This window comes from Apodemus sylvaticus, chromosome 6 (genome assembly GCF_947179515.1).
Source record: "Apodemus sylvaticus chromosome 6, mApoSyl1.1, whole genome shotgun sequence".
NCBI lineage: Eukaryota > Metazoa > Chordata > Mammalia > Rodentia > Muridae > Apodemus > Apodemus sylvaticus.
Genome location: NC_067477.1, coordinates 92034117 through 92061764, shown reverse-complemented (window position 1 = coordinate 92061764; position 27648 = coordinate 92034117). Strand labels below are relative to the sequence as shown.

General features: G+C 40.8%; 1 protein-coding gene across 1 annotated transcript in view; it reads left to right on the top strand.

The window, feature by feature from the left end:
* The window catches only part of Cog5 (component of oligomeric golgi complex 5), a 300848-nt gene that overhangs the window by 227194 nt on the left and 46006 nt on the right, over positions 1 to 27648 (top strand). The window contains exons 15-16 of the mRNA XM_052185982.1: positions 20925 to 21035; positions 21838 to 21900. Coding sequence (XP_052041942.1) covers positions 20925 to 21035; positions 21838 to 21900 — 174 coding nt within the window. The remainder of the gene's footprint in view (positions 1 to 20924; positions 21036 to 21837; positions 21901 to 27648) is intronic.

Genomic DNA, 27648 nt, shown 5'->3' with positions numbered 1-27648 from the left:
GAACACCAGATTTGGTGAGTATATGTGAACTCATTAGCATTTGCGATATTATTAAGCCTCTCTTGTTATTTGTTAGTACAGAGATGTAGCACATACAGCAGGCAGCCGATTTCTCTTCACAATGTTAATGTGAGGCTGCGCCATTTGAGTGCACTTGCTCAGACACCCCTAAGTAGTACCAAGTGGTGGCATATGGAATCTCTATGGTGACGACCAAGAAAACCGTGTTTCCCTTGCTCTAATAAGCTTGGAATTTTTTTAATATCTTAAGATATGAATTGGGGCATGCACAAGCACACAGAAGAGACCCAACTCAGTTAGATGAAACCCGGTCCAGTTATTGGACACTTCCCTGGGTGACAGGAGATGGCCAGTTGGGACTCTGTCTCCCTTATTATTTGAAGATTTCCTTAGGATAACCTTCACATATTTTAGGATGCTTCCCCTGTACTATTTTCATGCAACCCCTCAAACGCCCCTCAATTTTAGCTAACTTTCCCCACATTCCTTCCCGTAACCCCATATTCTCTCCCCATCCCTACTTGATCCTTCTGATCTTGCCACTTCAACCCCAGATCACCCATAAAATCTATTTCCCTTTTTCAGGAAGATCCAAGTACCCCCTGCTCGTCCCTTCCTCTATACCTATCTCCTCTGGGTCTACATATTGTAGCTTGGTTATCATTTATTTAATGGCTAATATCCACATATATATTAAAAAATACCGTATTTATCTTACTGAGTCTAGGTTAGCTCACATGGGATGATTTGTTTTCTACTTTCATCCATGTGCCTGTAAATTTCATGATTCCATATTTCTTTTAACAGCAGAATTACACAGCTCCACTGTGTAAATGCATCACATTTTCTTCATCCATATTCTGATGAGGGGCATGTTGTTTACAGTTTCTGACTACTGTGAATCAAACAGCAGTGGACATGGTTGATCAAGTGTGCTTGTGGTGGGATGGAGCATCCCTTGGTTATATGGCCAAGGGTGGTATAGCTGCATCTTGAGGTAGATCAATCTCCAGCTTTCTGAGGAGCTTCCATGTTGATTTTCATAGGGACTATACAGGTTGCACTCTCATCAGCAGTGAGCGAGTGATCCCCTTGCCCCATATTCTCCCCAGCATGAGCTGTCACTTGTGTTATTGGTCTTAGCCATTCTGACAGGTGTAAGATGGAATCTGTTTTTGATTTGCATTTCCCTGATTGCTGTGGATGTTGAACATTTGTTAAGGGTTTCTCAGACACCTGAGTTCCTGTTTTGAGAACTTTATGTCTGTACCCCATTTTTAAAGTGGGTTCTTTGTTTTCTTGATGTGAAGTTTTTGAGCTTTTTATATTTTTTTGTATATTCTTCCTCTGTTGGATATGCACTTGGTTAAAAAATTTTTTTTTCCTATTTAGGCTGCCACTTAGTACAAATGTCAGTGTTCTTTGCAATGCAGAAGCTTTTTGGTTCCATGAGATCTGTTTAGTGCCTGTGCTGTAAGTATTCTGTTTAGAAAGGCTGTTCTTCTGCGAGGGAGTTAAAGACCATCCCCACTTTGTCTTCTATCCAAAAAAGGCATCTGGCCTTGAATTAATGTCTTTGATCCATATGGAGTTTGGTTGTGTGCAAGGTGATAAGTATGAATCTATTTCAGTTCTTCTACATGTAGCCTTCTAGTTTGCCTAGTGCTGCTGGGGGTCTCTGCAAGTATTATGGCCGGCACCAAAGCAATCCCGGTGACTTGAGAATATAACTCAGGTCAACTTGTCCTAGCCAGCCAGCCTGGGGCCAAACTTCTGGAGTTTGACACCAAGTGTTTTTTGTTTTGTTTTGTTTTGTTGTTTTTGTTTCTGTTTTTTTACACATTTAAACACACTAAGATTTTAGAAACAAAGAAACAAAAAACAAGTTTTCCTGTGATAGTTGTCACAACAAAGCTTTGGGCATGGCTACATCCAAACTCCATTGCAAAGTACAACTCTTTTTTTTTTTTATTCGATATAATTTATTTACATTTCAAATGATTTCCCCTTTTCTAGCCCCCGACTCCCCGAAAGTCCCGTAAGTCCCCTTCTCTTCCCCTGTCCTCCCACCCACCCCTTCCCACTTCCCCGTTCTGGTTTTGCCAAATACTGTTTCACTGAGTCTTTCCAGAACCAGGGGCCACTCCTCCTTTCTTCTTGTACCTCATTTGATGTGTGGATTATGTTTTGGGTATTCCAGTTTTCTAGGTTAATAACCACTTATTAGTGAGTGCATACCATGATTCACCTTTTGAGTCTGGGTTACCTCAGTATGATGTTCTCTAGCTCCATGCATTTGCCTAAGAATTTCATGAATTCATTGTTTCTAATGGATGAAAAGTACTCCATTGTGTAGATATACCACATTTTTTGCATCCACTCTTCTGTTGAGGGATACCTGGGTTCTTTCCAGCATCTGGCAATTATAAATAGGGCTGCTATGAACATAGTAGAGCATGTATCCTTATTACATGGTGGGGAATCCACTGGGTATATGCCCAGGAGTGGTATAGCAGGATCTTCTGGAAGTGAGGTGCCCAGTTTTCGGAGGAACCGCCAGACTGCTTTCCAGAGTGGTTGTACCAATTTGCAACCCCACCAGCAGTGGAGGAGTGTTCCTCTTTCTCCACACCCTCTCCAACACCTGCTGTCTCCTGAATTTTTAATCTTAGCCATTCTGACTGGTGTAAGATGAAATCTTAGGGTTGTTTTGATTTGCATTTCCCTAATGATTAATGAAGTTGAGCATTTTTTAAGATGCTTCTCCACCATCCGAAGTTCTTCAGGTGAGAATTCCTTGTTTAACTCTGTACCCCATTTTTTAATAGGGTTGTTCAGTTTTCTGGAGTCTAACTTTTTGAGTTCTTTATATATATTGGATATTAGCCCTCTATCCGATGTAGGATTTGTGAAGATCTTTTCCCAATTTGTTGGTTGCCGATTTGTCCTCTTGATGGTGTCCTTTGCCTTACAGAAACTTTGTAATTTTATGAGGTCCCATTTGTCAATTCTTGCTCTTAGAGCATACGCTATTGGTGTTCTGTTCAGAAATTTTCTCCCTGTACCGATGTCCTCAAGGGTCTTCCCCAGTTTCTTTTCTCTTAGCTTCAGAGTGTCTGGCTCTATGTGGAGGTCCTTGATCCATTTGGATTTGAGCTTAGTACAAGGAGACAAGGATGGATCAATTCGCATTCTTCTGCATGCTGACCTCCAGTTGAACCAGCACCATTTGTTGAAAGGCTATCTTTTTTCCATTGGAGGTTTTCAGCTTCTTTGTCGAGGATCAAGTGGCCATAGGTGTGTGGGTTCATTTCTGGATCTTCAATCCTGTTCCATTGATCCTCCTGCCTGTCACTGTACCAATACCATGCAGTTTTTAACACTATTGCTCTGTAGTATTGCTTGAGGTCAGGGATATTGATTCCCCCAGATTTTCGTTTGTTGCTGAGAATAGTTTTAGCTATCCTGGGTTTTTTTTTTTTTTGTTCCAGATGAACTTGATAATTGCTCTTTCTAACTCTGTGAAGAATTGAGTTGGGATTTTGATGGGTATTGCATTGAATCTGTATATTGCTTTTGGCAAAATGGCCATTTTAACTATATTGATTCTACCGATCCATGAGCATGGGAGGTTTTCCCATTTTTTGAGGTCTTCTTCCATTTCCTTCTTCAGAGTCTTGAAGTTCTTGTCATAAAGATCTTTCACATGTTTGGTAAGAGTCACCCCAAGATACTTTATACTGTTTGTGGCTATTGTGAAGGGGGTCATTTCCCTAATTTCTTTCTCAGCCTGCTTATTCTTTGAGTATAGGAAGGCCACTGATTTGCTTGAGTTGATTTTATAACCTGCCACTTTGCTGAAGTTGTTTATCAGCTGTAGGAGCTCTCTAGTGGAGTTTTTTGGGTCACTTAGGTAGACGATCATGTCGTCTGCAAATAATGATAGTTTGACTTCTTCCTTTCCAATTTGTATCCCTTTGACCTCCTTATGTTGTCGAATTGCCCGAGCTAGTACCTCAGTTACAATATTGAAAAGATAAGGAGAAAGGGGGCAGCCTTGTCTGGTCCCTGATTTCAGTGGGATTGCTTCAAGTTTCTCTCCATTTAGTTTGATGCTGGCTACCGGTTTGCTGTATATTGCTTTTACTATGTTTAGGTATGGGCCTTGAATTCCTGTTCTCTCCAAGACTTTAAGCATGAAAGGATGCTGAATTTTGTCAAATGCTTTTTCAGCATCCAATGAAATGACCATGTGGTTTTGTTCTTTGAGTTTGTTTATGTAGTGGATTGTATTGATGGATTTCCGTATATTGAACCAACCCTGCATTCCCGGGATAAAGCCTACTTGATCATGGTGGATGATCGTTTTGATGTGTTCTTGGATCCGGTTGGCAAGAATTTTATTGAGTATTTTTGCATCAATGTTCATAAGGGAAATTGGTCTGAAGTTCTCTTTCTTTGTTGGATCTTTGTGTGGCTTTGGTATCAGCGTAATTGTGGCTTCGTAGAAGGAATTGGGTAGTGTTCCTTCTGTTTCTATTTTGTGGAATAGTTTGAGGAGTATTGGTGTTAACTCTTCTTTGAAGGTCTGATAGAATTCTGCACTGAAACCATCTGGTCCTGTGCTTTTTTTGGTTGGAAGACTTTCTATGACTCCTTCTATTTCTTTAGGCATTATGGGACTGTTTAGATGGTCTAGTTGGTCCTGATTTAATTTTGGTATTTGGTATCTGTCAAGGAAATTGTCCATTTCCTCCAGATTCTCCAGTTGTGTTGAGTACAGGCTCTTGTAGTAGGATCTGATGATTTTTTGGATTTCCTCAGATTCCGTTGTTGTATCTCCCTTTTCATTTCTAAGTTTGTTAATTTGGATACTTTCTCTGTGCCCTTTGGTCAGTCTGACTAAGGGTTTATCTATCTTGTTGATTTTCTCAAAGAACCAGCTCCTGGTTTTGTTGATTTTTTTGTATGGTTCTCTTTGTTTCTACTTGATTGATTTCGGCCCTGAGTTTGATGATTTCCTGCCTTCTACTCCTCCTGGGTGAAATAGCTTCTTTTTGTTCTAGGGCTTTCAGGTGTGTCATTAAGCTGGTAATGTATGCTCTCTCCATTTTCTTTTTGGAGGCACTCAGGGCTATGAGTTTTCCTCTTAGCACTGCTTTCATTGTGTCCCATAGATTTGGGTATGTTGTGTTTTCATTTTCATTGTGTTCTAAAAAGTCTTTAATTTCTTTCTTTATTTCTTCCTTGACCAAGGTATCATTGAGTAGAGTATTGTTCAGTTTCCACGTGTATGTGGGTTTTCTGTTGTTTCTGTTGCTATTGAAGACCACTTTTACTCCATAGTGATCAGATAGGAGGCATGGGATTAGTTCTATCTTCTTATATTTGTTGAGGTCTGTCTTGTGACCAATTATATGGTCGATTTTGGAGAAGGTACCATGAGGTGCTAAGAAAAAGGTATATTCTTTTGTTTTAGGATAGAATGTTCTATATATATATCTGTTAAATCTAATTGGTCCAAAGCTTCAATTAGTTTCATTGTGTCCCTGTTTAGTTTCTGTTTTCCTGATCGGTCCATTGAGGAAAGTGCAGTGTTGAAGTCACCCACAATTATTGTGTTAGGTGCAATATGTGCTTTGAGCTTTAATAAAGTTTCTTTTACGAAAGAGGGTGCCCGTGCATTTGGAGCATAAATGTTCAGGATTGAGAGTTCTTCTTGTTGTATTTTTCCTTTGACCAGCAAGAAGTGTCCCTCAGAGTCTCTTTTGATGACTTTGGGTTGAAAGTCAATTTTATCTGATATTAAAATGGCTACTCCAGCTTGTTTCCTGAGACCATTTGCTTGTAAAATTGTCTTCCAGCCTTTTACTCTAAGGTAGTGTTTGTCTTTGACCCTGAGGTGTGTTTCTTGTAAGCAGCAAAATGTAGGGTCCTGTTTACGTACCCAGTCATTTAGTCTGTGTCTTTTTATTGGGGCATTAAGTCCATTGATGTTAAGAGATATTAAGGAATAGTGATTGTTACTTCCTATCATTTTTGACGTTATTTTTTAAATTTGATTGCTTAACTTCTTTTGGGTTTGATGAAAGGTTACTATCTTGCTTTTTCCAGGGTGAAGTTTCACTCCTTGTATTGGTGTTGTCCTCCTATTATCCTTTGTAGGGCTGGGTTTATGGATAGATATTGGGTAAACTTGGTTTTGTCATGAAATATCTTAGTTTCTCCATCTATGGTGATTGAGAGTTTTGCTGGATATAATAGTTTTGGTTGGCATTTGTGTTCTCTTAGAGTCTGCATGAGATCTGCCCAGGACCTTCTAGCCTTCATAGTCTCAGGTGAAAAGTCTGCTGTGATTCTGATAGGTCTTCCTTTATATGTTACTTGGCCTTTTTCTCTTACTGCCTTTAATATTCTTTCTTTGTTTAGAACATTTGGTGTTTTGATTATTATGTGACGGGAAGTATTTCTGTTCTGGTCCAGTCTGTTTGGAGTTCTGTAGGCTTCTTGTATATTCATGGGCATCTCTCTCTTTAGGTTAGGGAAGTTTTCTTCCATAATTTTATTGAAGATATTTGCTGGCCCTTTAAGTTGTAAATCTTCACTCTCATCCATGCCTATAATCCTTAGGTTTGGTCTTCTCATTGTGTCCTGGATTTCCTGGATATTTTGGGTTACAAGCTTTTTGCATTTTACATTTTCTTTAACTGTTGAGTCCATGGTTTCTATGGAATCTTCAGCATCTGAGATTCTTTCTTCTATCTCTTGTATTCTGTTGTTGATACTTGCATCTCTGTCCCCTGATTTCTTCCCAAGGCTTTCTATCTCCAAAGTTGTCTCCCTTTGAGTTTTCTTAGTTGTTTCTACTTCTGATTTTAGATCCTGGATGGTTTTGCTTAGCTCCTTCACTTACTTGTTTGTGCTTTCCTGTAATTCTTTAAGAGATTTTTGTGTTTCGTCTTTCATGACCTCAGCCTGTTGACCAAGGTTCTCCTGTATTTCTTTAAGTGTTTTTTGTGTTTCCTCATTGTTGGCTTTTGTATTGTCCTGGATTTCTTTCAATGATTTTTGTGTTTCCCTTGCAAGGGCTTCTAACTTTTGATCCATTTTCTCCTGAATTTCTTTAAGTATGTCCTTCATGTGTTCCTGTACCAGCATCATGACCAGTGATTTTAAATCCAAATGTTGTTTTACTGGTGTGTTGGGGTATCCAGGACATGCTGGTAGAGGAGAATTGGGTTCAGATGTTGCCATATTGCCTTGATTTCTGTTAGTGACGTTCCTGCGTTTGCCTTTTGCCATCTAGTTTTCACTGGTGTTACTTGGTCTTGTCAGTGCTGGACGCACCAGTGCAAGCTGCCCCTTCCCAGTTGGCCTCTGGTGCACAGCTTACCCCCTGCACTGCCTGTAGACAGGGTGCTTCTGCCCAGGCTGTTCAGATCCAGAAGCAGGCACCTGAAGGCTCCTGCTGGGGCCCGCTGGATTCACTGGAGCACACTGACTTCTCCCAGCTGGCCGCCCAGACCTGGCGATGTGGTGCTGCTGCCCAGGCTGATCTGGATCTGGAAGTGGAGAGAGTTGAGCTGAGGGCTCCTGCCTGAGGCCTTGCCCCAGATTGTGTCTGTGATGGAGCCCGTGTGCACCCCCAGAGAGCGCAGATGGTGTATGCTGCCGTGACCTCCCCTGTGTTCAGATCACTCCGCTGGATCCCCCAACCGGGCTGGCGCACACAAGGTTAGCCTGGCTGCCCAGGCCCTAATTCCAGGCAAAAGCCTGGGAGGCCAAGGTCCAAGCCAAGTTCCCCTAGGGCTATGACTGTTAATTGGGTCTGCCAGGTGACCAGGATGGCGGGCGTCTGCGCCTGCGCTCCCCAAAAGCGCCGGGAGAGTCTGCTGTGCTAACAACCTCCTGGGCGGGTTGACTCACAGATGGCCCACCAAGCCGCCCAGATCTTGGGGTCAGTCCTGTGCCTTTTGGGGCCTAGACCCCCGCTTTGTTAGCCTCAGCCTATGCCCGTTTTGGCTCTGCCCGCCAGAGCTCTCTGTCGCCCTGCAGGCAAAATGGCGGCACGCGCGCAGGCCAGGGCAAAAAACCTCCTGGCTGGGTTGGCTCCCCGATGCCCCCTTCCCCCCCCCCCCCCCCCCCCCCCCCCGAACAGCCAAGGTCCTGGGTGCAGGCCAACGCCCGTCAGGCTCAGACCCCCATGGTGTTGGCCTCGGATTATGTTTGTGTACCTCAGACTGTCCGATGTCACTGGATTTCCAAATCAAGATGGAGAGGCCGAGTTCTGAAGTGGCTTCCGTGCAGTGAAAGGCGCTGCAAAACCGCAGCTGTTTGCAGCCCGGCTGGTCAGTGAAGGTCAGTGGTTGTGGGCGCATGGCCTAATTGGACCCTGTGTCGCCTTGGTTCCACTGCTGATGGCCCTTCAGCTGGACCAGCCACTGCTGTACTCAAAGTACAACTCTTTAACAAAGTGCTTGTGCCCTTTTCCACAAGAATGAGTGGTGTTGTCTGGTAAACAGTTCTCAGGATGCCAGTCTAAGGAGCAAGAGTTTGTAATAAGTGTAAGTCTGATGCATCTGTTTACTGATTACTTGCATGAACTCTCCTTTGAAAGGCTGGTATAATTCTGTAGTTAAACCAGCTGCCCTGGGCTCTTTTTGGTTCAGTCTTTTAATGACTGCTTCTATTTCACTAGGAGTTATAAAGTCTGTTTAAATTTCTTATCTATTCTTAATTTCACTTTGGTAAGTATAGAAAAAAAATTATCCATTTCTTTTAGATATTTGAATTTGGTAGAGTACAGGGTTTTATGTCCTTATGATTCTCTGGATTTCCTTGGTATCTATTATGTTCCCCTTTTCATCTCTAATTGTGTTAATTTGGATCTTTCCTCTGTTCCTTTTAGATAATTTGGACAAGTATTTGTCAACCTTTTTCTCTTCTTTCTAAGACATGGCTTCTCTGCATCACCTTGGCTGTCCTAGGACTTTCTCTCTAGACTGTGTTTATAAATCTTAATGATTTTCTCAAAGAACCAACTTTTTGTTTCATTGATTTTTCCTATTTTTATATTTTGTTGTTGTTATTCTATTTTGTTGATTTTAGCACTGAATTTATTTCTTGTTGTCTACTCCTTGTTTTGGTATGATTTCTTTTTGTTTTAGAACTTTCTAGTGTATTGTTAAGTTACTAATATGACATCTCTTCAGCTCTTTTTACATAGGCCCTTAGTGCTCTGAACTTGCCTCTTAGAAGTGTCTTCAGTATGGCTACTTGAGTTTTCAGTTTCATTCAGTGTAGAATTTTTATTTCATTGCTATTTTCTGTCTTGACCACTTTTTTTCAGTATTGAGTTGTTCACTTTCCATGAGTTCATGAGCTTTCTGTTTTTGGTATCCAGCTTTAATTCATGTCAGAATGACTAAGAGTTTTCAGCCATGAGGGATTTGGATCTCTTCACTCTGTCCCTTGGGTATACCCAGAAAATAAATGCTCATGAAAATGCTGAAAATGAAGGAACTAGATTATAAATTAGCAGAAGAATCACATTATCCTCTAGTGCAATTGTATGTACTGATGCAGAATGCCACCAACAGAATGCAGTGGTGAAAATATGAGCACGCTTTCCTTGTAGCCTGCACCCCAGCTTCTGGAGTTCAGCTACCAAGGGGCAGTGAGGGCGTGGGCAAGCATCAGGCAGTGAGGGTGTGGGCAAGCATCAGGCAGTGAGGGCGTGGGCAAGCATCAGGCAGTGAGGGTGTGGGCAAGCATCAGGCAGTGAGGGTGTGGGCAAGCATCAGGCAGTGAGGGCGTGGGCAAGCATCAGGCAGTGAGGGCGTGGGCAAGCATCAGGCAGTGAGGGTGTGGGCAAGCATCAGGCAGTGAGGGCGTGGGCAAGCATCAGGCAGTGAGGGTGTGGGCAAGCATCAGGCAGTGAGGGTGTGGGCAAGCATCAGGCAGTGAGGGCGTGGGCAAGCATCAGGCAGTGAGGGCGTGGGCAAGCATCAGGCAGTGAGGGCGTGGGCAAGCATCAGGCAGTGAGGGCGTGGGCAAGCATCAGGCAGTGAGGGCGTGGGCAAGCATCAGGCAGTGAGGGTGTGGGCAAGCATCAGGCAGTGAGGGCGTGGGCAAGCATCAGGCAGTGAGGGCGTGGGCAAGCATCAGGCAGTGAGGGCGTGGGCAAGCATCAGGCAGTGAGGGCGTGGGCAAGCATCAGGCAGTGAGGGTGTGGGCAAGCATCAGGCAGTGAGGGCGTGGGCAAGCATCAGGCAGTGAGGGCGTGGGCAAGCATCAGGCAGTGAGGGCGTGGGCAAGCATCAGGCAGTGAGGGTGTGGGCAAGCATCAGGCAGTGAGGGCGTGGGCAAGCATCAGGCAGTGAGGGTGTGGGCAAGCATCAGGCAGTGAGGGTGTGGGCAAGCATCAGGCAGCATGTGCTTGAGTTTCCATTTAACATGCAAATAAGACTGCTCACTAGATCTACTCATTGATCTTTTTTTCTAGGCTAATGCTGTATTTTAGAGACTTTTGTGAGTCAGAAAATGTCAAAACTAGTGGTAGTCAACATGGGAAGCAGGAAAAGATAAATATATATGATGATGAACACCTTGGCTTTGTTTTAAGATTGATTGATTGATTGATTCTGAGTACACTGTTGCTTTCTTCAGAAACACCAGAAGAGGGCATCATATTCCATTACAGATAGTTGTGAGCTACCATGTGGTTGCTGGGAATTAAACTCAGGACCTGGAAGAGCAGTGCACTTAACAGCTGAGTCATCCCTCCAGCCCCAAATGCTTGGGCTCTTAAACATGTACTTGAGACATAAATTTAACAGAACCAATATTTAGGAGCCAGTTACTAGTCATGGGTAGGTAAGAATTCCATCTGCAGTTCAACTACTTAGGATCCTTTGATGCAAAATGAAACTCAAGTTTTTTGGGAGATTCGTGTTTTTGTTTAAAGAGCTGTGTGGTCACACTTTGACCAAGTTATAATGTGCTGGATAAATTCAGCATGTAGACAATAGATAAAGACCAAGAATGGAAAAACAAATTCTGTGAGAAGCTGAAGAAATAGCCCAAGGTTAAGAGCACTGGCTGCCCTTCCAGAGGTCATGAGTTCAATTCCAAGCAACCACATGGTGGCTCATATACATAAAATAAATCTTATGGGGGGGGGATATTTTAAAAGCAAAGAAAACATCCTGTGAACTGCTAGACTTAATTTCAGAATGTCTCAAAAGTGATGCTCAAAACAACTCAAAAGCATTCGGTGAGCTCAGCCATGTCCAATCACTTGGAAAATACCAAAACATGAAGGAAGAGAAGGCTTAGCTCTTAGAATAAGGGCAGAAGTCACAAAAATCCCTAAAATTTAAAAGGAAAAAAAAAAAAACCCCGGGAAATACAAACTTTGTGATATCCTAAGCCACAGCTGTGTGATGAATGGAAGGGCCAGCAGCCATGCCAGCCTGCCAGCCAGCAGTGCCAGCCTGCAGTGCCAGCCTGCAGTGCCAGCCTGCAGTGCCAGCCAGCAGTGCCAGCCAGCAGTGCCAGCCTGCAGTGCCAGCCTGTAGTGCCAGCCTGCAGTGCCAGCCTGCAGTGCCAGCCTGCAGTGCCAGCCAGCAGCAATGCCAGCCAGCAGTGCCAGCCAGCAATGCCGGCCAGCCGGTAGTGAGTCACTTCTACGGCAAGTGGGACAGTGGTAGACCAGTGAGAATCTACAGCATGTCAAGGTAGTGTCCTACATCCACCCATGAAACCAGAGAACTGGGACAGAGGTAGTGGAGAGATATCCTTTAATGTTGCTGGTGGGCTTAGCACTAAAAGAAATTAGTCATTTTTACCATGGAAATTTAGGTAGGCAAATGTCCCAACAAATGAGAAATTTCTGTATAAATTGGTGAACTTGTTCTTTGCTGTACATCTGCAAAAACAGATCAGAATAAATAAAATATAAGTTTTAATCTGGTATAAATTATACTTACCTTTTAGGAATATTTTATAGTTTCTGAGAATATATAATTTATGTACTTATAGGAAAACTGACATTAACGTAAATGTTATAATCATGATTCTCATAGTTTTAAGTGTGTGCTGTAATCTGTGAGGAAAGCACTTGATACATGAGATTAAATAAAAAGCGACTCCTGAGCTGGCCCAGCAGGTACAGGTGCTTCTGTGCAAGCCTGCTTCTCATTCTCGGATCCCATGGTCAAAGGCATGTCCCCAATCCTGAAAGTTGTCCTCTAACCGCTACACATGAACCGAGGTATAGACACACGACATACATACACACTCAAGAAAAATATATTTCAAAAAGTTGTTTTCATCTATGTCATAGATTGACTTCCTACAATAATTTAATTTTTTAGAAAAAAAAAGTTCTTTTTGGGCATCTAAACAGTAACCAAACAGTTTAATTTCTCCTCTTGACTGAAGCCTTTGAGACAGGCTGTATCCTTCCAGTTTTTATGGCAGATGACCTTTTCTGGTGTAACCCTGTGTAAGCATATTCAGCAGATAACCCTAGGTGACATATTCATGTTATCGGTCTGGTTAGCAGTACATCACAAATTTCCTCTTGTTACAGAGTTTCATTTCTGAAAGATCCTACTTTACTCTTTCTGCTCCTTTATGAGACTACTACATAGACAAGTGTGTTTTGTTTTTAAGTAATGTATAACAAAGCATCTCTTAATATTCTTTTTCTAGCATATGAATTGCCTACCATATTCCCATTTTTAAGCATCAAGGACTTTTTTTATTTCCTTTATTTCTATATTATTTTCTTAGTATGCATTTCCTTTAGAAGGATATGTAGTCCGGATGAAAATGGCTCTCATAGACTCATATATTTGTATGCTTAGTTCACAGTTGAGGAATGCAAGGATTAGGAGGTTTGGCCTTGTTGGAAGGAGTGTGTCACTGGGATGGGACTTTGAGGTTGCAAAAACCCACCCTGGGCCCAGTGTATGTTTCGGTCTGTCTCCCCCTCTCTGTCTCTCTGCCTGCAGGTCAGGCTGTAAGGTTCTCAGCTACTGCTCCAGGCCTTCCCCGTCTGCTTCCCATCACCATGGTGACGGTTTAACCCTCTGAAATGAAAAGCAAGCCCCTGATTAAATGTTTTCTTTTTATAAGAGCTGTCATAATCTTGGGGCCTTTTACACAGGAATAGAGCAGTGACTAAAATATTTCCTATTAGGCCCCTTGATCTACTAAATATTTGGAAGAACCATTGGCTGCATTTGACATTATTGTCCCATATGTCAAAAAATGCAGATAGAATGTAGACCAAAGGTAGATTTTGTCTGGTGAGTCTGTAGACATAATTACTTCCTGGCTTCCTGTTAAGAGAACATGAGAGGACCATGATTTCTGTCCTGATGTCTTTTGTGTATATTGGAGGCAGGCATGACAATCTGAGAGTCATGTCAAAAGCTTATCGGTAATAATAAATGTCCCTTATACATGATCAATTTTGTCATGAGTCTCAATTGAACAGAAAGCATGTTAGAGCAAAGTATTTTATCTTAAATATGTGCCGGGTAAACTGTTATGAAAGCATTTCATACATGAGCATAAATACAAAGAAACTACAGTACCAAGGCTCAATTAAAATTACCTTGGTAACTAAAAAAACAGGCTCGGCATTTCCAGAACAGTAAGTGGAGGTGTCTCGGTGTGTCCGTCAGCTCTTACTTCATCTCATCAATGATGTCTGAGGTGGATGTAGAGTTACCCTTCTTTTATCCAGGATAGTACTGGAGGTTGGAATATCTGCCACATTGCTCTCCTCTATGATTCTAGTACAGACTTTGTCTTGTATGTTTTCATGTGTATATAGAAAAATAGTTTAAAAGATTGTGAAGGGCTGGAGAAATGGCTTGGTGGTTAAGAGCACTAGTTGCACTTTCAGAGGTCCTGAGTTCAATTCCCAACAACCACATGGTGGCTCACAGCCATCTGAAATGGGGTCTGATGCCCTGTCCTGGAGTGCATGAAGACCGAGCACTCATACACATACAAGAAATAAATACATCTTAAAAAATAAGCAAAACAAAATGAAGGGTTTTGAAATAAAATTACACACATAAAACGTTACTCTGTGGTCTTGACATTTCCATAGCATTAATGGGAGACCATGGTTTATAGAGATAATTGATATTTCCATGAAATCTAGAAAGGTAATTACTCTTTTATATTTTGTAATCTATAGTGAATTTATTGTTGTTGTTTTTAATTCCTTTAGACACTTTTCCGAGTCAGCTTTCGTGATCTGCACAGCACATTTTTAGTCTAGAAACTTTGATCTCTCCTTCCCTTGATTGCCAGTTTTTGCCTTGATTTTCTCTTCATGGGTGTTTGGGGAGCTTGTGGGCATTTCATTCACAAATTAACAAGGACAGAGTGTCCTGTGCCTCCACTGTAGCTTGCTGTGCAGATCTGGGCTCAGCAGTTGTTTCTCAGATCCAGAATTCATGTGCTGCTCCTACTGCACAGATGTTCAGATTCAAGCTCAGAAAAATATGTTTTACATAGTTTAAAGAGGAATATTATTTCTCTTTTGCACCTAGGAATTATTTAAGGATTCATTTAGCTTTTAGATTTGTTTGTATGTCTGTGTGCTAGATAGAGACAGAGAGACAGATGTCTGAAATTCATCACAATTCTTTTAGTTTCTGGCAACTTTTCAGACATAGTAAGGTGCAACATAATTGTCCATGTATACATTCTCATGTTTTAGTATGTTGAATTTCTTATTGTTCTTACTTTAGTACTATGTTTTTGCAACTCTATACATTTTAGTCAGTCAAATAACTCTGCTTTAAAATGGCAACCATTATTCTAGTATTCTCAGGTCACTGACTAGATATGTGAAAAGTCTCTTCTTTGTGATAGTCTGTATATTTGTAAACTCCTAAAGTAAACTTCAAGGAATGAAAATGCAAGAAATGACTGGACACAACAAGACTTAAAGTAATTCAAGATGAGTGGAAGACCCTGCAGTGGAGGGGCTCTGTGCTTGCAGCATGCTTGATTACCACATCCCACAGAGAGGTGTCCCACTTCACCTTCAGACAACTTCACCTGGGTTTGGCCTTGATAGGTACATCCTAATCTGTCTCTGCAGTTTCCAGCCCCGTCCTGAAACAAGCCATAACCAAGAGGATAAATAATAGGTGTGCTCTGCTCTCTGGAGTCTACCTTCTTGAGTTCTTTGCATACATTGGCTATTAGCCCTCTGTCGGATGTAGGGTTGGTGAAGATCTATTCCCAATTTGGTGGTTGCTGTTTTGTCCTTTGATGGTGTCCTTTGCTTTACAGAAACTTTGTAGTTTTATGAGGTCCCATTTGTCAATTCTTGATCTTAGAGCATAAGCTATTGGAGTTCTGTTCAGGAACTTTCCCCCTGTACTCATGTCCTCAAGGGTCATCCCCAGTTTCTTTTCTATTAGTTTCAGTGTGTCTGGTTTTACGTGGAGGTTCTTGATCCACTTGGAGTTGAGCTTAGTACAAGGAGATACAGAGCTAAACAAAGAATTTTCACCTGAAGAATTTCAAATGGCTGAGAAGCACCTTAAGAAATGTTCAACATTAGGGAGATGCAAATCAAAAAAACCCTGAGATTTCACCTCACAACAGTCAGAATGGCTAAGATTAAAAACTCAGGACACAGCAGGTGTTGGTGTAGATGTGGAGAAAGAGGAACACTCCTCCACTGCTGGTGGGATTGCAAGCTGGTACAACCACTCTGGAAATCAGTCTGGTAGTTCCTCAGAAAACTTGGCACATCACTTCTGGAGGACCCTGCTATACCACTCCTGGGCATATACCCAGAGGATTCCCTGGCATGCAATAAGGACACATGCTCCACTATGTTCATAGCAGCCTTATTTATAATAGCCAGGAACTGGAAAGAACCCAGATGTCCCTCAATGGAGGAATGGATACAGGAAATGTGGTATATTTATATAATGGAATACTACTCAGCAACTAAAAACAATGAATTCATGAAATTCTTAGGCAAATAGTTGGAACTGGAAAATATCATCCTAAGTGAGGTAACCCAATCACAAAAGAACACACAATAGAATGCAGTCACTGATAAGTGTATATTGATTAGCTAGAAGTTCTATATCAAAAAAACACAAATAACATATCAAATGATTCCCAAGAAGAAGAAAGGAGAGGGCCCTGGTCCTGGAAATGGTTGATGCAGCATTGTAGGGGAGTACCAGGACATAGAAATGGGAGGGGGGTGATTGGGGAATGGGCGGAGGGAAAAGGGCTTATGGGACTTATGGGGAGGGGGGAACTGGAAAAGGGATTTGGAATGTAAACAAAGAATATAGAAAATAAAAAAAATAAATAAAAAGGGAGGGGCTGCAGTAGGGAGGGAATATCACGATAATGGCTAGTTAGTGACCAGTGTGTATGTACATAGTGTCTATCTGAGGTGATAAAAATGTTCAAAAATAAACTAAAATGTTTCAATAAATACAAAATAAACAATTACAGAAAATAGGTGTGCTATGTATCTGGGGTTGTACAGAGATTCACCTTGACTATGAATAAAATTTAACAACTAAGAGGCTTTATTAAATACTGGTGCCAGATACTCCTCAGGTTGCTGGGATTGCTTGAGAAAGCACCTTTTTTTTGAATGGATATTTTCTTTATTTACATATCAAATGTTACCTCCTTTCCCGGTTCCCCCTCCCCACACTCCCAGAAATCCCCTATCTCATCTTTCCTACCCTTGATTCCATGAGGGTGTCCCTCCACCTACCCCACTCCCACCTCCCCACTTTCACTGCTCTGGGGTATCTCTCAAGCCTTCATAGGACCAAGGACCTCTCCTCTCATTGATGCCTGAGAAGGCCATCCTCGCTACATATGCAGCTGGAGCCATGTGTACTCCTTGGTCGATAGCTTATTACCTGGGAGCTCTGGGGGGTCTGGTTGATTGATACTGTTCTTTTTATGAGGTTGCAAACCCCTTCAGCTCCTTTAGTCCTTTCTCTAACTCCTCCATTGGGGTACCCACTGCTCAGTGGTTGACTGCGAGCATCTGCCTCATGTATTTGTAAGGCTCTGGCAGGGCCTCTCAGGAGACAGCCATATCATGCTCCTTTGCAAGTGCTTCTTGGCATCCACAATAGTGCTGGCTTTTAGTGACTGTATGGGATGAATCCCCAGGTGGGGCAGCCTCTGGATGGCCTTTCCTTCAGTATCTGCTCTACACTTTATCTCCATATTTGCTCCTGTGAGTATTTTGTTCCCCTTCTCAGAAGAACTGAAGCACCCACACTTTGGTCTTCCTTCTTCTTGAGCTTCATGTGGTGAGAAAGCACCTTTAAGATGCAACTTCAGATTAGTCAGGGGGTTATAAGGGCAAACCCACAAGGCTGTGTACTTCCTGCCTTCATGCAATTGGACACACATCCCACCTGCACACAGTCACATACACATCTGCCCACATGAAGTCAAAGGCAAGCAAGCGTCTTTGTAAGAGCAAGTGAGAGCACATGGTTTGTGTAAGACCGACCCCTAGCATTCTGGGAAGTTCTTTTTTCTTGATCAGGGGAGGCTTACAGGTTAGAGGCATTTATGTTTTATAGTTCCCTTAAGCACAGTGAGTTTTAAACTTGCCAACATAATGTTCACCATCACAGGAGAAAAGAATCAAGAAAAGGACGAAAGAATAATTAGAGTGTAGAAAATACTGTGTATCTTAAAGGTGTTTTCAGTTTATATAGGGTACTTTGCTTTAATCTTTATTATTAGTTCTGTGCTACAGCTAAAGAAGTTCAAGTTACAAGTCATTCAACTAGCAAGTAATGGTTCTTTACACTCTTAAGTATATTGCAGACAACCGAGAGCAACAGAATAGCGAAAATCAACTGATAAATTCATACAATGGGATAGCAAGGGCAATGATAAACAGGCAACTGTGTAAATACCAAGGACATTTTGTAGAATGAGGAAACCTTTTGCTTTTGTACATATTAAAGTGAAAACAGAGCCAGGCAGTGGTGGCACACGCCTTTAATCCCAGCGCTTGGGAGGCAGAGGCAGGCGGATTTCTGGATTTGAGGCCAGCCTGTGTTTCCTCCTTGTTGGCTTTTGTATTCTCCTGGATTTCTTTCAATGATTTTTGTGTTTCCCTTGCAAGGGCTTCTAACTTTTGATCCATTTTCTCCTGAATTTCTTTAAGTATGTCCTTCATGTGTTCCTGTACCAGCATCATGACCAGTGATTTTAAATCCAAATGTTGTTTTACTGGTGTGATGGGGTATCCAGGATATGTTGGTAAAGGAGAATTGGGTTCAGATGTTGCCAAATTGCCTTGATTTCTGTTAGTGACGTTCCTGTGTTTGCCTTTTGCCATCTAGTTCTCACTGGTGTTAGTTGGTCTTGTCAATGCTGGACTCACCAGTGCAAGGTGCCCCTTCCCAGGTGGCCTCTGGTGCACAGCTTACCTCCTGCACTGCCTGGAGACAGGGTGCTGTTGCCCAGGCTGTTCAGATCCCGAAGCAGACACCTGAAGTCTCCCGCTGGGGCCTGCTGGATTCACCAGAGCACACTGACTTCTCCCTGCTGGCCGCCCGGAAGCCCCTCTTGCCTCTTGCAGGACCTGGAGATGCAGCGTTGCTGCCCAGGCTGATCTGGATCTGGAAGCGGAGAGATCTGAGAGCTCCTGCCAGAGGCCTCAGGACTGGAACCTAAGCTCAGTTCCACTGGAGCAAGCTGTGCACTCCCAGACTGCCTCTGGGTGCACACCAGGTCTCCCGCACTTCCTAGAGACAGAGTTTCGTGGCCCAGGCTGTTCAGATCCCAAAGCAGACACCTGGAGGCTCCTGCAGGGGCCGGCTGGATTCACCACAGCACACTGACTTCTCCCCACTGGCCGCCCGGAAGCCCCTCTTGCCTCTTGCAGGACCTGGAGATGTGGCCCATACTCACTTTTTCAGTCAGCCCTAATGCTGACTGTGTGCATACTCACTTTGTAAGTCGGTTGGCATTTGGTTGTTTTCAGTTTAGGCTATCATAGGAATGATACTACTTATGAACATTTGATTCTGTGTACATTACATCTGAGTGAATATGCACTATCATTTCTCTTATATAAAGTGGGGCTTTAATTACTAGGTTACTAAGTTAAATTAATATTTGCTTTTTACAAATTTCTGGAATATTTCCACAGTGGCTATAATATCTTATATTCCCAAGAGCAGTTTTGAGCATTCATTTTCTTCAGACCAATATTTGTGATTATGTATTATTGTTCTGTATAACTTCCTAGTGCATGTGAAGTGGGCTTCTGAACTTATAAAACTTTACAGCAGGATCAACCCACAATAATAAAATGAGTTCTACAATTTTCTAGCAGTAAATTTTTCTCCTAGTTAAATATCAAACAACTACATTGAAATAAAATTTCATATCTTTTCCATTCCTTTATTCTTCAAAATTACTTTGAGATTACAAAGAGATTAGATTTTAAAAATTGTGCAGTTTCAGGTAGGAACTTTTCCTTTTTTAACCAAGTTCTGCTGGCCTTCTAGCCACCGGCCTTCCTCAGCATCCTTGGTAACGGAGACTATAAGCATGTGCCATTGTGCCCTGAAGCTTGTGGTATGAATGCCTAGTAAAGCCAGGGTGACACTGAGATGTGCTCCTGTCCCCAGTCTGCTGCTGCCATTCTACTCTAGGAATGCCTTCCTAGTACAAGTCCCCACGAGCCCTCGGAGCCCAGCCCTCTCCTGCAAGACTCAGTGGAGCCAGCTCTCCACGTCATCACTTAAGTTGGAGTTGTGAGCTCCTCTGAGTGCTGAGTGCTTTTGACATGCTTACTATAGAAAAAAAAGACTTTGCTTTCATTTCACATATTACTTATACACATTTTGACAATTTTGGAACATAACTTAATTTTAAGTTAGAAATCTGTTCTTCCTGAAAGTCAAAAGAAATTGAATTCCTTAACGTGGTATCAAGAGGTCTTATGTTGACTTAATAACCAGTGTGATGGGTTACAGCTTTAACAAACTCTCATTTATAAAAATTAGTACTCTTATTACAAATTTCTATTAAGTAGAGGTTGAATTTAATTTTGAGAATATACATTTATGAGTACTTATCAAAAGAAAGGAGAAAGGTAAGTAGTGGTTCCTTTTCTCATGGTTCACCTGTATTATAGAGCAGCAGGAAATGTTCTCTGCTCTACCTCTGAAAAGCCAGTGTTCCATATGCCTGAGAATAGTTTCCAGACATGACGTGAGCTGTGTGTGTCCTTGCCAGGTTTGCATTTGGATAATAATGTGATACAGAATTGGGCTGTAATGACATCGTCAGGAGAATGGTTGATCTGTGGGTCTTTCTCTTAAGTCTAAACTGTGACTGATATAGATTAATCTAATAAGGTAGTCCATGTGCTTTCTCCTATAACCATGTACTTAGAAGTAAAAACTAGGAAATGGAAGTTCTTAATTTTACTTAATTATATTCAAGGGTTTTCTCCTTTCCTTGCTTTTAAAGTTATTACTTATTTTGATGTTTGAATTCAGCAAATTCTATAGCCTGTTGCCAGTGTTATTTAGGTCACTATGATGAGGCATGAGATGACAGGGCATGAGGGGCATTGGGACACACGTGCCTCAATGGCCCATGGCCATGGAGTATTAAAGAGATGGACTTAGGAAGACTAACACAATGATGTGTTTTCTCTATGGACATTTCTTGTGCCTGAAGCCCAAAGCTATATTTAATGTGACCTGAATATTCCCATTTAACTTTCTCTTTGTCAGCAAGATATGGACTATCTTATCTTCTGGTTAAACAAACAAAAAATACAAGCTGTCATCTTGGTAATGTCTTCGTATGTTGAACTCTTACAGCTCTGTACTCAAGGAGATGCAAGCCAGGTGATTGGACCTCTCACTGATGGACAGAAGAGAAATGTGGGCGTGGTGAACTCCCTGTTCAAGCTGCACCAGTCAGTAACAAAGGTGACCTTCGTCTTTACAAAGATAGGTATTCAGAAGGCTTGAAGGAAACTGATCCTCTAAGGCCAGCCTGAGCTACTTAGCAAGACCCATTCACGAGAGAGAGAGAGAGAGAGAGAGAGAGAGAGAGAGAGAGAGAGAGAGAGAGAGAGAGAGAGAGAGAGAGAGAGAGAAAGAACACCCTAAAATTAAAGTGTGGTCTTTATATGAATTTTCATGTGCTATATTATATTTTGGGTAATTTTTAAAATTTCTTTTATCAGCTCTGACTTCTAAAATACATATTTCATATATTAAATGAAAGATATCCTCAAGAGTTAGCGGAAAGGATTCTGAAAAATGAAAGGTCAAGAAACCTTTGAGGCCGCACATTCCATTTCCTTCAGTCATTTCTGTAAGGCCCCAGGGGCCACTGGGTGGTTCTAGTTAGCCTGTCTTTATTAATACTTACATTGATTTGTAGAAATGGAAACATCTGACCTTAGTATTTTAAATATTTGTGAAAACAATAGTCAGCCTAAAGAAAAGGATGTTTTTAAAGAAATAAGTAAATATTGTGTTCTTCTGACCTTTATCTTATCAGTAAAATTGAATGCCTAATGCTTCTATTGTAGAATGCCTGTTTTATATATTAAAGTACTTTTCAGTAAATTAGTTTTAAGGCAGGTGTGAGGTATTATTACTATAAAGCAATGATAATATGCTAAATATGTTCTGGAAAGTTTTGTTATATTATGATCAAAATTAGTGTCTACAAAAATAAATGACTTAAGCAAAATTGTAACTACAGAAAACTCTGTTGTAGGTGGTTGCCAGCCAGAGCTCATTCTCAGCAGCAGCTGAGCAAACTATACTGTCAGCCCTAAAGGTAAGGACATGTAATGCTTGACTTTATGTGTATATCAAAGTGGTTTTAATGTTATTTTGCTAAATAGAAGATTGTTTTCAGAATGATTCAGAACAATCTATATATGCCCAAAGTTGTTCATTGTTAATTGTTCTGGAGAAGAGATATGCATGTGTTTGTCGTCTCTGGAACTTAACAATGAACTCATTTGTTCTCTATAGATTATGTTGATTTTAACCAATTGCATTATGCAGGCGCAAGAGCTTTTGTACTGTTTCCTGCTTCTTGTCGCAGATCTTATTAACATCCTGAAACAGTGGTTCTCTAGCAATCGGCTTGCCCCTAAGTGCTGTTTAACAATATTAGAGCCATTTGGGGTCATCATAACTCAAGGTGGAATGCTATAGACATCTAGTGAATGTAGGCCTTCACTAAGCACTTTGTCATGTAAAGGATAGTCACCCCACAACTTAGTTCTAGTCCAGTCCAAATGTCGGAAATGCCATGGTTTAGAAGAAGCACCTTAAGAAATGCTCAACATCATTAGTCATTAGGGAAATGCAAATCAAAACAACCCTGAGATTTCACCTCACACCAGTCAGAATGGCTAAGATTAAAAACTCAGGAGACAGCAGGTGTTGGCTAGGATGTGGAGAAAGAGGAACACTCCTTCATTGCTGGTGGGATTGCAAGATGGTACAACCACTATGGAAATCAGTCTGGCGGTTCCTCAGAAAACTGGACATGACACTTCCAGAGGACCCTGCTATACCTCTCCTGGGCATATACCCAGAGGATTCCCTGGCATGCAATAAGGACACATGCTCCATTATGTTTATATCAGCCTTATTTATAATAGCCAGAAGCTAGGAAAAAACCAGATGTCCCTCAATGGAGGAGTGGATACAGAAAATGTGATATATTTACACAATAGAATACTACTCAGCAATTAAAAACAATGAATTCATGAAATTTTTAGGCAAATGGTTGAAACTGGAAAATATCATCCTAAGTGAGGTAACCCAATCACAAAAGAATACACATGAAATGCAATCTCTGATTAGTGGATATTAATTAGCCCAGAAGCTCTGAATACCCAAGGCACGATTAGCATAACAAATGACTCCCATGAAGAAGTAAGGAGAGGGTTCTGATTCTGGAAAGGCTTGATCTAGCATTGTAGGGGAGTACCAGGACAGAGAAAAAGGAGGGAGGCGATTGGAGAATGGGTGGAGAGAAGAAGGCTTATGGGACATATGGGGAGAGGGGAAAGGGGAAATCATTTGGAATGTAAACAAAGAATATAGAAAATAAAAAAAATGAAAACAAAAACAACTTCAAAATACATCTGTAGGAAAATGTAAAGTTAGGGTGTATTCTCATTTGCACACACACACACACACACACACACACACACACACACATACACCTCTTTTCAAATACTCAGGAAGTGGGGGGTTGTTTGTTTCTGTTTTATTAAAGTGCCTCATTGTGTAGCTCTGGCTGGCTTTGAACACACCAAGCTCTGCTTTCAGTGCTGGGACTAAAGAAAGGTGTGGCCACCATGCCTGTCTTTCTGTCTTTTAAGAAGCATAATTTTGTGTGTGTGTGTGTGTGTGTGTGTGTGTGAGAGAGAGAGAGAGAGAGAGAGAGAGAGAGAGAGAGGGGGGGGGAGAGAGAGAGAGGGAGAGAGAGAGAGAGAGAGAGAGATTCAGAGGCTTTAAAGTACTCACAACAGAAAACTCTTTAAGCCAAATTAAACATTCATATAACAGTAATAGATAGCCTTCATTTAGTACCACTATTTGTCAGACATATGCATGGGAGTGTGCTTTAATAGTATAGTAACCTTAAGTTATGTAGTATTATACCCATTTTGTATTAGAAACAAAGTTCTGACCCTCATAAGCCTGATAAATAACAGATCTTACTGGCCAGAAGATATTTACCTACTGTATCTTACCACTATAATTCAGTCATTACCTCATAATTACTAATTGATACCCTATTAACAGAGATGCTGAAACCAAAACCAAACAATCTGTGCACCACATCTCATCCTGGCCTTAATTACCAGATTTATAAAATTATATAGTACGCCCCTGTAAGGTAACAAATGTAAACTGTTAGCTTGGACTTAGATCATAAAGACAGAGTTTAAAGGATGATGGGAATATGGAGGCAGACAAATAAATGCCAGGTTAACTCCATCCAAAGAGGAGCTGAGGGGAGAGCAGACACTGGGAGGATATGCCACAGATCTTAAAGGAAAGGGGAGATTTGGAAACCAAATCTTGTCTGTAGGTTCTGGGCTGGTGCCCAACAGGTAGTAGAGCAATGATGTATATTTGTGTGTGTAGAGCTCTGATGACATGTTCATGTGTGCAGAGATCTGATGACCTATGTTTATGTGTACAGAGGTCTGATGTGTTGAGGACGAGAGAGACACTTGCATGTTTTTCTGTCCTCCTCTCTCCCAGTGTACTCCTCTCATTACTAAACATAGAAGCTGCCACAGTGAAATAATTGTTTTTAGTGAAAGTTTTCGAAATCATTGATTATCATACTATAAAATCGGACCAGTATGACAAACCTGAAGGCACTGCAATTCTTGGATGCCATCAGGGAACAGATGGTCATTGTCTCTGTGCTCTACATTGTCCTGTCTCCTCATGAAAACCAGCTAACATGTTTCATTCGAACAACCATGTGATCCGTGGCATTTAATCACGCTGGCACAGTTATTCTGGTCCATTTTTGGTGAGTTTGTCTCTTTGCAGATAGTCACAGTGTTGCTAGGGTTATATATGGGAATGTGTCACATTTCTTTTATTTTGTGGGTTTGATGTTCTCTCAGGGAATATTCCAGACTGTTGAGGCTCTGATATTTTTATAATCATGGCTATTTTAGGAAATTCCTTTAAAATATATTACAGACTTTGCCGGTTTGTAGAGAGCATATGGAATGTACCATGATCTCCTCCTGTTTCCTTTTGTAATGATTTATTCATGCCTATCTTTAATATGATGGCATTCCCCAAAATGCTTTCTGTCCCCCGTTTCTGAAGGTCCTAAGTGGAAAACCACCCAGCTATAAAAGTTTCATTAGTTACTTAAATGGAGAGTTTTATTTCTTACTTTTTGGTAATTGTGCTGTTTTTCTACATCCTATTTCTCTGACTATGACCACTCATCATGTATTGAATAGAGCTGAGCAAGTGAGCTCCTGACATAAAAGAGATTACTCATATTTTGTTATTTTAAGTATATTAGTAGCTATCAGGTTTACAATGTAATAATGCTAGTTTACAGTTTTTCATGAATGACCTTTGCCAAATTAAACAAAATATCTATTTCCAATTTTCTGAAAATTTTAGATTAGCAACATTATCGTTATTTTCTTAAACAATTTAAGTCATAGTGCAGTCTTGTCTCTTTTATTCTGTTAATAAGATACATTACAGTAATTTATTCTAAATCTCTTGCAAAACCCTTGTCTTGATGTATTACCCTTCTTATATATTCCTGTGTTTTATTTACTTGACTTTTGTTAAGAGTGCTTATGTCTCTATTCATAAAAGATATTGGTATATGATTTTCTTCACCATTACCTTATTCTTTTACCAGTTTACTACTGGTCTCAATAGGTGAGTTTAGAAGGCTTTTATGTTATGCTATGTTTCTTTTCTTTTCTTTCTTTTTTTTTTTTGCTGCAGTTTAACAGAGATTTTTTTTTTTATGCTATGTTTCTTTACTGAAGCCATCTGAGCTGCACTTTTCTTTGTAGGAATGTTTATGAATACACATTAGCTGTTCGATAGATAAGTGACCATTCAGTTTATTTATTTACCTTAGAATGAGTTTTGATACTGTGACTGTTTGTCTGTTCATCTAAGTCATCCAGTTTGTCAGCATAATGTGTCTAAGAGTCACTGTTCTTTAACATTGTAAGACTCCTGATGATAACCTCAACATTTTATGTTGTTAATGTGTTTTCTTGTTTAATATAGTCAGGATTCTATAAACTTTGTTATCTTTTAAATAACAACAACAACAAAAGCCATGAATTGTCCATAGAACCCAGAAGATGGTGTCAGAAACCCCTAGTCACAGACAGGTGTCACAGACAGGTGTGTACTGCAGTGTGGATGCTGGGAATCAAGCCCAGGTTCTCTGGATGAGCAGCCAGAGTTCTTAATCATTGCGCCTTCTCTCCGGTCTCTCTACTTTACTTTTAAAGACAGAATCTCTCACAGAACCCAAAACTCATCCACTGGCTAGACTGGCTGGCCAGTGAAGCCCAGAGATCCTCCTGTCCTTGGCCCCATCCCCACATCTAGCACTGATTTACAGACCCAGGCTACAGGGCAAGCTTCCCATGGCCACTGGTGATGCAAACTCGGTCTTCATTCTTTGTGGAAGGTGTTTTAACCACAGACCATCTCCCCAGCCCGTGCATTCTGCCTTTGACGTGTTTTGTTTTTTTCCTTGTAACAACCAAACCAAACACTTAAACTAATGTGCAACTCCTTTGAAGCCACTCAGTTTTGATCATTTGTACTTTCATCTTCATTCTGCCTCAAGTACTTTGAAATTTCATTTGTGATTTCTTCCTTCAGTTGTGAATTATTTAGAAGCTTTTTTTTTTTTAATCTCCAGGTTTTTGGTGTCATATGTATTTTCCTAATTTCTAACTTAAATGTTGTCAGTGAACAAGCTTTTGGTGCTGCTTGTTCTTAGAAATCTAATTAGCCTTGTTCTCTGACATGCATTTTACATGACTGTGCATGTTTGTATTTTGGATGGGAGCAGTACACTTAGGTGGTTTTTTTTTGTTTTTTAGCTTAGAATGTGGTTTATTTATAAATTAGCTATATATATGATAATAATTTATAATCTTTTGATTGTGCTATCAGATCATTAGTCAAGTTAAATAATCAAGTTAAATAACAAGTGTTAAGAGATTCCATGTCTACTAAGATTTTGTGTTTGTCCTATCAATTTCAGAGATAGAGTCAAAATCTTCTAAGTATATACCTTTCTTATTTTTTTAATTCTATCAATCCTTATGTCCTTGATTTTGGAAGTCTTTATGGCTGTGTTGTTGAAGGTCTGTTATGAATGTATTTATCATTATTCTTTAATGAACTGACACTCTTACTATTATAAAATATCCCTCTTTAGCTTATTGTTTTGCATTTTATGTTAGCTAACAATAATCTAGTCTGTGTATGCTAATGTTTGCATGATATGTTTCCTATAAATTTTTATCGAATGCCTCTGTGTACTTTGAAGTGCATCTCTTACAAACAGTATACAGCTGAGCCTTGTTCTTTTGTCTGTGTTAGTGATCTCTGCCTTTTGTGGAGTATTTAGTTAATTATCAATGTAATTATTGCCTAGGTTTTAATTGGTACATTGCTTAGTTTTTGTTTTTCTTTTAGCTTTCCTTATTTCTGTCTTTCTGGATGACTGTTTGTTTGTTTGTTTGTTTGTTTTCAAATTTCTGTTGTTTCACTGCAGCTGGGTTATATAGGAATCAGAGAAGCTGGGGGGAAGGGAAATCCCAGACAAGTCCCTGGACTGGAGAAGGTAATGATAGACCCCCTCCCATAACACACACACACACACACACACACACACACACACACACACACATATATATATACCACCACCATCAGCCAGGAGGATAACAGGTAGAAACTGAAGGATTCTGGGAGAACCTGGAGGCCATCATCAGCTTTGACATATTAATAGGCATCTCAGCCT